This window comes from Elephantulus edwardii, unplaced genomic scaffold (assembly GCF_000299155.1).
Source record: "Elephantulus edwardii isolate Elephantulus edwardi_28Jun2011 unplaced genomic scaffold, EleEdw1.0 scaffold00113, whole genome shotgun sequence".
NCBI classification, from domain to species: domain Eukaryota; kingdom Metazoa; phylum Chordata; class Mammalia; order Macroscelidea; family Macroscelididae; genus Elephantulus; species Elephantulus edwardii.
This window is the reverse complement of record NW_006399863.1, coordinates 9,605,896-9,617,813: the sequence shown is the minus strand read 5'-3', so window position 1 is coordinate 9,617,813 and position 11,918 is coordinate 9,605,896. Positions and strand designations below refer to the sequence as shown.

The 11,918-nt window shown below is 54.7% G+C and overlaps 1 protein-coding gene across 1 annotated transcript in view; it reads left to right on the top strand.

The window, feature by feature from the left end:
- DNAH1 (dynein, axonemal, heavy chain 1) overlaps nucleotides 1-11,918 on the top strand; it is a 91,271-nt gene that overhangs the window by 77,724 nt on the left and 1,629 nt on the right. The window contains exons 55-74 of the mRNA XM_006892299.1: nucleotides 430-621; nucleotides 1,410-1,577; nucleotides 1,682-1,873; nucleotides 1,997-2,128; nucleotides 2,537-2,662; nucleotides 3,241-3,360; nucleotides 3,479-3,628; nucleotides 3,731-3,891; nucleotides 5,682-5,907; nucleotides 6,014-6,209; nucleotides 6,580-6,731; nucleotides 8,498-8,694; nucleotides 8,921-9,065; nucleotides 9,282-9,440; nucleotides 9,508-9,639; nucleotides 10,026-10,196; nucleotides 10,269-10,448; nucleotides 10,528-10,704; nucleotides 11,309-11,479; nucleotides 11,598-11,728. Coding sequence (XP_006892361.1) covers nucleotides 430-621; nucleotides 1,410-1,577; nucleotides 1,682-1,873; nucleotides 1,997-2,128; nucleotides 2,537-2,662; nucleotides 3,241-3,360; nucleotides 3,479-3,628; nucleotides 3,731-3,891; nucleotides 5,682-5,907; nucleotides 6,014-6,209; nucleotides 6,580-6,731; nucleotides 8,498-8,694; nucleotides 8,921-9,065; nucleotides 9,282-9,440; nucleotides 9,508-9,639; nucleotides 10,026-10,196; nucleotides 10,269-10,448; nucleotides 10,528-10,704; nucleotides 11,309-11,479; nucleotides 11,598-11,728 — 3,278 coding nt within the window. The remainder of the gene's footprint in view (nucleotides 1-429; nucleotides 622-1,409; nucleotides 1,578-1,681; nucleotides 1,874-1,996; nucleotides 2,129-2,536; nucleotides 2,663-3,240; nucleotides 3,361-3,478; nucleotides 3,629-3,730; nucleotides 3,892-5,681; nucleotides 5,908-6,013; nucleotides 6,210-6,579; nucleotides 6,732-8,497; nucleotides 8,695-8,920; nucleotides 9,066-9,281; nucleotides 9,441-9,507; nucleotides 9,640-10,025; nucleotides 10,197-10,268; nucleotides 10,449-10,527; nucleotides 10,705-11,308; nucleotides 11,480-11,597; nucleotides 11,729-11,918) is intronic.

The following is an 11,918-nucleotide window of genomic DNA, read 5'->3' as shown; positions in this document are numbered from 1 at the left end:
GATCTTGTATCCTGCTACTTTGCTGAATTGGTCAACTACGTCCAATAGTTTTCTTGCTGAGTCTTTAGGGTTTTCTAAGTATACTATCATGCCATCAGCATAGAGGGATAATTTTACCTCCTCGTTGCCTAAGCCCTTTCATTTGTATACCCCTTGAGGACCATTACCAAGATGGGAGGGCAAAAGGAGGACTGGAAGTCAGATGTCTACCTGGCCTCCCTCGTATTAGCCCCAGGCCCAGGCAGGTGCATGAGGCAGGATTCAGAGCCCGGGAAGTGAACCTCACGGCCAGGCTTTGATGTGCAGAAGGGTAGTAAGATCCACAGACTGAGGGGGACCCTGGAGGCTCCCTGGACGTGGCCTTTGCCCAGTGGTGGTAGGTGGGAGCCATTCAGTATTGACCCTCCCTGCTGCACCCTGGGTCTGCAGGTGCGTGCCATGCAGCGCCCGCCCCCGGGCGTGAAGCTGGTCATAGAAGCCGTGTGCATCATGAAGGGCATCAAGCCCAAGAAGGTGCCTGGAGAGAAGCCAGGCTCCAAGGTGGATGACTACTGGGAACCAGGCAAGGGGTTGCTGCAGGACCCTGGCCGGTTCCTCGAGAGCCTCTTCAAGTACGACAAGGTAGGCATGGGCCCCGAGGAGGGCAGGAGCCAGTGGGGCAGATGAGGCAGGAGCAGACCCTGCCCACTCCAGCACCTGTAGACCCTGCCCCCCGGCAGCCTCACCACCATTGGCAGCACAGCTTGGGCTACCAGATCCGGTTTCTGAGGGCCTATAGGCAGACCCACCGGTGGGTGGTGTGGAGACTCCTGCAGCCCCTTGGGGTGTGATCCTGGTCGCTCTGGGGCTCAACAGCCTGGAAATTCTTTCGCATTCTTTTTTCCCTGTGACACCCTGGCCTCGGCCAAAGCCTTCACCAGTAGGAACAGCTCAGAAAAGCGTGGTGAGCATGGTCCCACAATCCAAGCATAATTGGTGTCACTGAACCGAACGTGTAGAAATCGCTGAATTGGCATTTGTTCTACCAAGCACGTCACCAGCAACACATAGAACAATTTTTTTAAAGAAAGCAAACTCATAGTTTTACTCTGATCCACATGGAGTCACCATGAGCCGGGGTCAACTCTATGGCAAATAGTTGGGTTTTGTGTGTTTACTGGTCTTGAGACTCTTGTTTCCAAAAATAATTTTATCTTATTATTTGAAATCTTGGGGTCATGGAAATTCCTTTACTGGTCAGTCTTTTGGGCTTTGTTTATTCCTGAAAGGAAAGGGCATGGTCCCAAGAGGCTTGAAGGAGGCCCAGGCCCTCTGGTACAGAGGGGCAGCATTGGGAAGCCCCTCAGCAGGCCCCGACCTCTCTGGGGAGCAGGAGTAGGGAGAACCATGAGGCTGGTTCCCACCCTCAGGACAACATTGGGGAGGTGGTGATCAAAGCCATCCAGCCCTACATTGATAATGAAGAGTTCCAGCCAGCCGCCATTGCCAAGGTGTCCAAGGCCTGCACCTCCATCTGCCAGTGGGTGCGCGCCATGCACAAGTACCACTTCATGGCCAAGGCCGTGGAGCCCAAGCGGGTAAGGGCCAGCTAGAGCTGGGGGGGGGGTGTTGCTCCTCCAGCCCCCTCCCCTATGCCCACTCTGGGGGCACACTGCAAGCTGGCCTGATCTTCTTTGTACAGCAAGCCCTGCGTGAGGCCCAGGATGACCTGGAGGTGACCCAGAAGATCCTGGAGGAGGCAAAGAAGCAGCTGCGTGAAGTGGAGGACGGCATCGCCATCCTGCAGGCCAAGTACCGCGAGTGCATCACCAAGAAGGAGGATCTGGAGATGAAGTGTGAGCAGTGTGAACAGCGGCTGGGCCGGGCCGACAAGGTGTGCAGCCTCCCCTCTACGGGAATGGGTGCTGAGGGGACCCCGAGATGGGCCTCAAGGTCGTGGGGCCAGGAAAGGCGCTGGCTGGCCCTCCGGAGCCCACCCTCTGGTCGGTCTCTGCAGCTTATCAACGGGCTGTCAGATGAGAAGGAGCGCTGGCAGGAGACTGTGGAGCACCTGGAGCACATGCTGGACAACATCTCCGGGGACATGCTGGTGGCTGCTGGCTACGTGGCCTACCTGGGCCCCTTTACGGTGAGGAGCTAGCTAGCCCTGCCATTTCGGGCCTCCTGTCTGCAAGGTGGCTCAGGCTGCTCTTCCCTCACAAAGTGGGCAAGCGCCCAGCGTCAGGGCACAAATGTCAGGAAACACCCACCCAGCTGAGCCTCCTCTGACAGAGCGCTCTGCCTCAGAGCTTCTTGCATTGTAAGCATGTCACTGGGCCCCATTCAGTCTTCATGGCCACCCCTACAGGGGCCAGTTGTTATTGTTGTCACTGCTCCACAGATGGGGATTGGGAAGCCACCGCAAAGTGAGATGAAGGCTGGCTCTGAGTTTGACCTCTGACCTCCAGCTGAACTGCCAAGCCCTGTGGTGCAGGAGGGAATAGGGATGATGTTGAAGTTGTCTCATGGGGTGACCCTGAGTCTGCTGTCTCCCCAGGGCCAGTATCGCACCACCCTGTACGACTACTGGGTCAATCAGCTGAAGACACATCAGGTCCCCCACACGGCTGAGCCCACGCTGATCGGGACGCTGGGGAACCCCGTCAAGATCCGCTCGTGGCAGGTACCTGCTGGGAGTGGAAGCATCTAGGCCGGGTCTAGGTGGGGTCCAGGCTGGGCAGGGAGCTCCCAGGCCCCTTCCCTCCTCTCCTGGGGCCTGGTTTGGAGAGGTCACCTCTGTACACACAAAGAATAAAAGACAGGAGAGGAGCCAAGTGCAGCACAGACAGTGAATGGGGAGAGAGTTCAAGAGTGTAGAGGTGGGTAAGAAAAGTCTCCTGAAAGAACTATATCTGAACTGGACCTTAAACAAAGAGGCTGCAGGTAGAGCTCAGAGTGAGCAAAGGCCGGGAGGTTCGGTGGGTGTGGGCTCCAGGAAGAAGCTCTGATGAAGTTTGAATCAGGAGGACCAGAGAAGATGTGCTGGGAGCCATCCTTGGAGCAGAAGCCAGGGTGGAGACACATGCAGCTGCCACCCCGCCTCCCGCTCCCAGGACAGGAAGTCATAGTCAAATCACAAAGCTGAGAGCGGTTGGGGTAGAAAGTCATTGATGGTTCAGACCCTATGGGCATCCTTTTTTTTTTTTTTCCTATGGGCATCCTGACTCAGCTTCTCCCACCTCCCACCTCCCACCCCTACAGATCGCTGGCCTCCCCAACGACATGCTGTCTGTTGAGAACGGGGTCATCACCCAGTACTCTCAGCGCTGGACCCACTTCATTGACCCTCAGGGCCAGGCCAACAAGTGGATCAAGAATATGGTGAGCTGGCCAGCTGGGCGCCCACCACCCTGTTCCAAGGGACTGGGCAGGTACAGGGGGTGGAGCTGAGCCTTGGGCCAGCCCTCAGCCCCACCAGTTTCCTTGTGTGCCCACCCAGGAGAAAGAGAATGGACTGGATGTGTTCAAGCTGAGCGATCGTGACTTCCTACGCAGCCTGGAGAACGCCATCCGCTTTGGCAAGCCCTGTCTTCTGGAGAACGTGGGCGAGGAGCTGGACCCGGCCCTGGAGCCCGTGCTGCTCAAGCAGGTGGGTGGGCATTGGGTAGACCGTGGGTGGCCATGGGCCCGAGTATGGAAGAAGTTGGTCCCCTAGCCCTGACCCAGGGCCTGCCTGTACCACCCACCTCAGACGTACAAGCAGCAGGGGAACACGGTGCTGAAGCTGGGGGATACAGTGATCCCCTACCACGAGGACTTCAAGATGTACATTACCACCAAGCTTCCGAACCCACACTACACGCCTGAAATTGCCACCAAGCTCACCCTCATCAACTTCACCCTGTCGCCCAGGTAAGTCCCTTCCCCTCAGACCTCCATGCACCATGTCAGCTTTGGGCTGTCCCCTCACCCCCAGGCCAGGGCTCATTGGTCTTTTTTCCAGTTGGGGCCTCTGGCTGGCTACCTCCCAGGCCCCATCTCCTCTGCACCTGGGTGTTCCTCTCCCTTCTTGCACCACTTTCACCTGAGAACATCTGGGCTTATCATAGCCCCCACCTCCAGCCCCCGACTCCTTCAGGCACCCTTTTGTCAGGCTCAGTGCCTGCCTGTCCTCTTGAGCTCTCCCAGAGCTGTCCCCATCAGGCACAGACCAGCGCTCAAGCCCTTCTTTCCTCCCCCCACTGCTGTGAGCCCAGAAGCTATGGTGTTTACAGACCACCCTCACAAGGTGACCACCTGTTCGGACCACCCACACAAGGGTCCAGACCCCAAAGGCCTGTTCTTTGCTCTGGTCTCTGAGCAAACAGCTCCACATACCAGGGAGAGAAAATGCTTTATCGGGCAACCATAGACCTCTCCTGTTGAGGCTCTGGACCTCCCCCAAGGGAATCTTCCAGGGACCTCCTCAATCACACCCACAACAGACCGGAGACTGGATGGTCTCTGCTGAGACTTCATGCTGCTCCCTGAGGTGTCCCTGCACCCCGGTCACAAGGGCAGGCTCTGCACCAGCCCTGCAGCCTGAGACAGAAGCAAGGCCCTCTGGGCCATCACCAACCACAATGCTGGGCTCTTGGAGCCCAGGAGCACAGGGGATCAGTGAGTGGGCTTGAAGCTGGTCCTCCAGAGCCGTCTTTTTTTTTTTTTTAAATTATATTTTATTAATTTTCATAAACATTTACAGAGATTTTGGGCTTCCACTCATTCATTGTTGCACTATTCTCTTTACCCTCCTTCCAGTTTGTTCTTGTCCAAATGCCACAGTGCTTGTCAAAGCCAGTTCTGATTAATCTTCTTTGTCAGTGTGTCCTTTGCCATTCCCTATCACTTCTCCCTGAGAGAGACTTCTCCCTGAGTCATAAGGAAAAGGGGACGGCATATTCTCTTAGCTACTTCCTGCTGAAAAGGGACGCTGTGGGTTTCAGGGTGAAGATCTTCTCTCACTACTCTAAAGGGCCCCTTTGGCAGTAGGAAACACATAGACTATTATGGAGATTGATTTTGGAATTCAGATGCACTCTTATTGATTGTGCTTGGCTGTACATGTACATATCCTTCAAGATGTATCATGGGGGTGTTGCAACCTAGAAGACACAAATTTGACTAACAAGTTATAAGTACATGAGTCCAAAAATTATGGAAAAGTAAAAGAAAAGATTCTTTCATTGTTTTACAAACCCTCCCCCAGGTCCCCTCCACCATGCAGCCCTCGCTCTAGTCTCCTGTGATGACAGAAATACCCACTTACATCTCTCTTTTAGACGGTTCTCTCCCTCCTCTGCTTCAGTGCAGTATACATTATTGAACCCATCTTACTCAGTGTCTCCCTAACCCCAAGGACAGTCCCATTCTACAACAGTGGCATCATGTAATATTTGTCCTTTTGTGACTGGGATATTTCACTCAGCATAATGTTCTCCAGAGTCAACCATTTTGAATAATATTGCATGAGTTCCTTGTTTTTTAATGCAGCATAGTATTCCATTGTGCGAATATACCACAGCTTCTCTAGCCATTCGTTTGTTGATGGGCACTTAGGTTGTTTCCAACTCCTTGCTATTGTGAACAAAGCTGCAATGAACATGGGTGTGCATTCCAGAGCCGTCTGGATGTTACAGACATGGTGTCCTCCATCCTGGCAGCGGCCTGGAGGACCAGCTTCTGGGCCAGGTAGTGGCTGAGGAGCGGCCTGACCTGGAGGAGGCCAAGAACCAGCTGATTGTCAGCAATGCCAAGATGCGCCAGGAGCTGAAGGACATCGAGGACCAGATCCTGTACCGCCTCAGCTCCTCCGAGGGCAACCCCGTGGACGACATGGAGCTCATCAAGGTGCTGGAGGCTTCCAAGATGAAGGCCGCAGAAATCCAGGTGGGCAGCTGCCCACTCACTTGGATCCCTAGCCCTGCCCATCCGTGCCTCCTGGTCTTTGCCAGCCTACCTGGGTCTGACTTCCCTGGGTCCCCACTCCCTCCAGGCCAAGGTCAGGATTGCAGAGCAGACAGAGAAGGACATTGACCTCACGCGCATGGAGTACATCCCTGTGGCTGTGCGCACCCAGATCCTCTTCTTCTGCGTTTCTGACTTGGCCAACGTGGACCCCATGTACCAGTACTCCCTCGAGTGGTTCCTCAACATCTTCCTCTCAGGCATCGCCAACTCCGAGAGGGCAGGTAGCCCTGGCACCACCTGCATGCACACCTGAACTCAAGCAGGGTCCCATTCTGATATAGACATGACATACCCAGGGACACATTTCCATGGCAGGGCACACATGTGACCTCACACCCACGTTGCCTGCACATATCCTCACATCACGGACTCACAATACATAAGCATGCACCTGCGTTCATGAACAGAGTGCACACAGCTCACCTTGACACACACACTCTCCTCTCCACCCTGATGAGAGCTTCTGTACTGGGAACATCAAAAGATCCCCTGGGAACTCCCAGGCTCTGGCTGCATCGCAGCAGCTCGGGAGACAGGACTCCTCTCCTCCCACTCGCCCCGACTCTCAGCCACCACCTCCCCGCCTTGCAGACAACCTGAAGAAGCGCATCGCCAACATCAACCGCTACCTCACCTACAGCCTCTACAGCAACGTCTGCCGCAGCCTCTTCGAGAAGCACAAGCTGATGTTTGCCTTCCTGCTTTGTGTCCGCATCATGATGAACGAGGGCAAGATTGACCAGGTACAAAAATAAAATTTAAAAAAAATAAAGATTGACCACGTGCACATATACAGAGCTGGCTGAGTGGGAGCCACTTGAGGGCAGACTCCTGGGGAGTGGCCCTGTCATGGGGGTAAGAGGTGAGAGGAAAGGGGAAACCAGGCACAAGGGCACAGGAATGACAGGGCCTTGACTGAAGAGCCAAGAGCTTCCCTGGATCCGTTGTGGCCCAGCCAGTCTTGTGAACAGGAACCTTTTCCTGGGCTGTCTATGCTGTGAGTAGGAACGCCATCCTAGGCCTCCTACCCGTTTGACCAGAGCATGTGGTCTCAGGAGGCCCTGGGCAATGGTGGACATGCTGGCAACTCCTGCCTAGACAGTAGGAATGAAAAGAACCACTTCTCAAGTCCTAACTGTGGGCTAGATACCAAGTTCATGACTATAACTCTTGCCTATCCTTCAATATGGATTGAAGCTCCACATCAAGAAAACAAAGATTCTCACCACTGGGACGATTGGCAGCATCATGATAGATGGTGACTAGATTGAGACTGTTAACAGCCTCAGTTTGCTTGGCTCTACAATCAACACTCTTGGTACCAGTAGCCAGGAAATTAAGACGCATTGCATTGGGAAAGTCTACTGTCAGAGACCTCTCTCAGTAATGAAGAGCAATGGTGTCAGTCTGGAGACTAAGGTGTGCATGATACAGGCCATGGTATTTGCAGTCACTTGCTATGCATCAGAAAGCTGGACAATGACTAGGGATGATAGAAGGAGAATTTATGCCCTTGATCTGTGGTGCTAGGAGAACAAAGTTCATCCTGGAGAGGGTGAAGCCTGGCTGTTCCTTGGAGACAAGGATTCTGAAGCTTTGTCTGACATACTTTGGACATGTTGCAAGATGGGATCAGTCCTTGGAGAGGGTGGAGGGACAGCACAGGAGAGGAAAACCCTCGCTAAGATGGATTGATTCAGTAATTGGGGTAATGGGGGTAGATGTATCAGGGACAATAAGGTTGGCATAGGACAGAGCAGGGTTTAGGGCTATTGTACATAGGGTTGCTATGAGTCGCAGGTGACTCGATGGCACATAACAACAACATCCCCACAGAAGGAGCTCTGGTGGCCTAGTGGGTAAGGAGTTGTGCAACTAACCCACAGACAGGTAGTCAAAATCTATCAGCTGTTCCTTGGGAGGAAGATAGGCAGTCTCCTTCCTTGCAATTTACAGTCTCTGAAAACTAGCTAGGAGTCACCTCCTCCACGAAGCCCTATGAAGCAGCTAGGGCTCTTTTTTTTTCTATAATTATATTTTATTAATTTTCATAAACATTTACAGAGATTTTGGGTTTCCATTCATTCATTGTTGCACTATTCTCTCTACCCTCCTCCCAGTTTGTTCTTGTCCAAATGCCACAGTGCTTGTCAAAGCCAGTTCTGATTAATCTTCTTTGTCTGTGTGTCCTTTGCCATTCCCTATCACTCCTCCCTGAGAGAGACTTCACCCTGAGTCATAAGGAAAAGGGGATGGCATATTCTCTTGCAGCTAGGGCTCTTGATTCTTGCTAGTTTTCGTATGAGGAAGCTGAGGCTCAGAGAGGTCAAGGCCTTTGTTAAGGGTGAACAGCCAGAAAAGGCAGAGTGGGAACACTAACCCAGCCCTGTGTACCATGCCCAAGGGGGACTGGGTTCCTCTGGGTGAAGATGGTGGGGGTGCATTGCTAGGAGAGGATGCCCAGAGGTAGCCACCAGGCTGGACCCTTCCTTCCTCCCGGTCCCTGCAGGGCGAGTGGCGCTACCTTCTGTCAGGTGGCACCATTGATATTGTGACCGAGAACCCTGCTGTGGACTGGCTGTCTGACCGGGCCTGGCGAGACATCTTGGCACTGTCGAACCTGTCAGCCTTTTCTTCCTTTTCCTCTGACTTCGTGGAGTTCCTCCCAGAATTCCGTGACATCTTTGACAGCCTCGAGCCTCATCGGTGAGCGAGGCCCAGGGCCGGGTGGGCACAGTGAGGGCGAGACCCCAGGAATAGTCCTGTCCAGGAGCCTTCTCTGAGGGGCCACCCCAGGTTGCCCTGTAGCCATGGCCACACCTCTTCCACTCTGCACCAGGATATCCGATTCCCCCATGATCCAGATGTCAGAGTCCCTCTGGCCACTGGCCTCCTATAGGCCGGCTCTCAGGGGTCTTGGGCACTGTTGCAGGAAGCCCTTGCCTGGCATCTGGGATGAGTACCTGGACCAGTTCCAGAAGCTGCTGGTTCTCCGCTGTCTGCGTGGGGACAAGGTCACCAACGCCATGCAGGATTTTGTGGCCAGCAACTTGGAGCCTCGCTTCATTGAGCCACAGGCAAGTGCTGGCCCAAGGGCCTGGCTGCCCCTTAAACAGCCCACTTCATGGGCTTGGCCAGGCTAGGGCTCCTAGCTGCCCACCTGAGAATTCCAGGAGGTTCCATGTCCCACCAGGAAGCCCTCCTATGAACCTGTGAGTCCCAGGATCCCTGTCACCCTAACTACTGCTCCAAGTCAGCCCCGGGTAACCCCAGCATCTCTCCTGCCCTTGCAGACAGCCAACCTATCAGTGGTGTTCAAAGACTCCAACTCTACCACGCCCCTCATCTTTGTGCTGTCTCCTGGCACCGACCCGGCTGCTGACCTCTACAAATTTGCCGAAGAGATGAAGTTCTCCAAGAAGCTTTCTGCCATATCCCTGGGCCAGGGGCAGGTAAGGGCTGAGCTCAGAGGGCCTTGGGGGAGCTCTGGTTCCAGCAGTCACACCTCTGTCCCCACAGGGCCCCCGGGCAGAAGCCATGATGCGCAGCTCTATAGAGAGGGGCAAGTGGGTGTTCTTCCAGAACTGCCACTTGGCGCCGAGCTGGATGCCAGCCCTGGAGCGCCTCATCGAGCATATCAACCCTGACAAGGTGTGCCACCGGCCTGGCAGGTCATGCTGCCAAAGGGAGTAAAGGGAGAATTGTCTGAAGTCGGCACAGGTGTAAATGAGCAAAGCCTGCAAAACGCTCGGCCCAGGCACACAGCAAGCCTTCAGTGATTGCCTCAGCCAGGCCTCTCAGGTGGCCCCTAATAGGGGTGACGCTGTGACTTCCCCACGACCACCAAGTACAAGCCAGTTGTCCTGGACTGACCCCAACCCATGTTCTTAGCTAATGACCTGAGCAGCCTCGCCTGGCCTGATCCTGAGTGGCGTCAGGTCAAGGGTGGGCCCAGTGTCGCCAGGGTAGGAGGGAGCCCGGTGTTGGGGAGCCACTTGGTCGAGGTCTCAATGCTGACATGAAGCCACGGCCATCAGGTGCACCGGGACTTCCGCCTCTGGCTCACCAGCCTGCCCAGCAACAAGTTCCCAGTGTCCATCCTGCAGAACGGCTCCAAGATGACCATCGAGCCACCTCGTGGAGTCAAGGCCAATCTGCTCAAGTCCTACAACAGCCTCAGCGAAGACTTCCTCAACTCCTGCCAGAAGGTGAGGTGAGCCTGACGTGTGGCCCCCAGGAACTGCCCCTCCTAACATCCCTGCTTCCCCCACCTCCCACAGGTGACGGAGTTCAAGTCCCTGCTGCTGTCGCTGTGCCTGTTCCACGGGAACGCACTGGAACGCCGTAAGTTCGGTCCCCTGGGCTTCAACATCCCCTACGAGTTCACCGACGGAGACCTGCGCATCTGCATCAGCCAGCTCAAGATGTTCCTGGATGAGTACGAGGAGATCCCCTACAAGGTGGGCCGGGGACATGAGGGCAGCCAGGGCGCAGGGGTGCTGTGGGGGGGGGGTCCTCACTCACCTCCCCCCCCTGTAGGTCCTCAAGTACACAGCAGGGGAGATCAACTATGGGGGCCGCGTCACTGATGACTGGGACCGCCGCTGCATCATGAACATCCTGGAGGACTTCTACAACCCGGACGTGCTGTCTCCTGAGCACAGCTACAGTGCCTCGGGCATCTACCACCAGATCCAGCCCACCTATGACCTCAACGTGAGCTCACTCCAAGGAGTTCCAAGAGGGAGGGGAAGCCTGTCAGGTTGGGGTCCTGGGGAAGATATAGCCCTTCGCCTCTGTTAGCTCCTTCTCAACTGATGTATCCCACAAAGCTGGCTACAGTAAAGGAGAGGCAGTCTGGCACCGATCCCGATGAACAGAGTCCTCATCCCTCACCCACTCCTGCGGTGCAATTGCTTAATTGAGGGTCAGGACAGCTGACCTTCTGCCTGAGGAACTGATACTTCGACTAGGATGGGAAGGGAAGAGTAGACGTGGGGAGGCAGGAGCTGGGTTACGTGGTCCAGATTGTGGCTTATCAAGTGCAAAGGAGCTGTGGCAGGAAGGAGCTTGGCAGGTTTGAACAGGTGAATAGAGAGGCAGGGAACAGGATGAAGGGAAGAAGAGGGCTGGCAAGGAAGAGAGGCTGGACCACACAGTCTCAAAGGCTGCAGAGCCCTAAGAACATCAGGTAGATAGGTAAACACCATGAACAGGGTGACAAGTGGGTAGCATAGGAGATACGCTCAACTGGAAGGCCATTCCAATGGCTGAGGGTACAGCAAAGTAGGGCTTCACTGAAAACTCTTGCTACTCCCAGGGCTACCTCTCCTACATCAAGAGCCTCCCACTCAATGATATCCCTGAGATCTTCGGCCTGCACGACAACGCCAACATTACCTTTGCCCAGAATGAGACTTATGCCCTCCTGAGCTCCATTGTCCAGCTGCAACCCAAGTCATCCTCTGTGGGTGGCCAAGGTCGGGAGGAGGTAGGTGAGGGCAGCAGGAGGAGCGCAAGGGCTGGGCAAGGCTGGGTCTTGTGGGAAGGGACACTGTGCACATGAACCCTTGAGCCAGCTCTGATGCCCAGCATCCCTCTGCCCACAGATAGTAGAGGATGTGGCTCAGGGCATCCTATTCAAGGTGCCTGAACCTATCAATGTGAAGTGGGTGACGACCAGGTACCCGGTGCTGTACGAGGAGTCAATGAACACAGTGCTAATACAAGAGGTCATTAGGTAATCCTCCTGCACCCTTAGTCCTGGGTCACCACAGGGTGAGCCTGGGTGACAACAGCAGCTCCAACGGCCACTGAAGTTCCCATGGGCCAGATACTAGGTGCTATACATTCTTGTCACTTATCTACATTATTACTCCCATTTTATAAACTAAGGTCCCCAAAATGTTTGAGACCCACGATCACTGTTT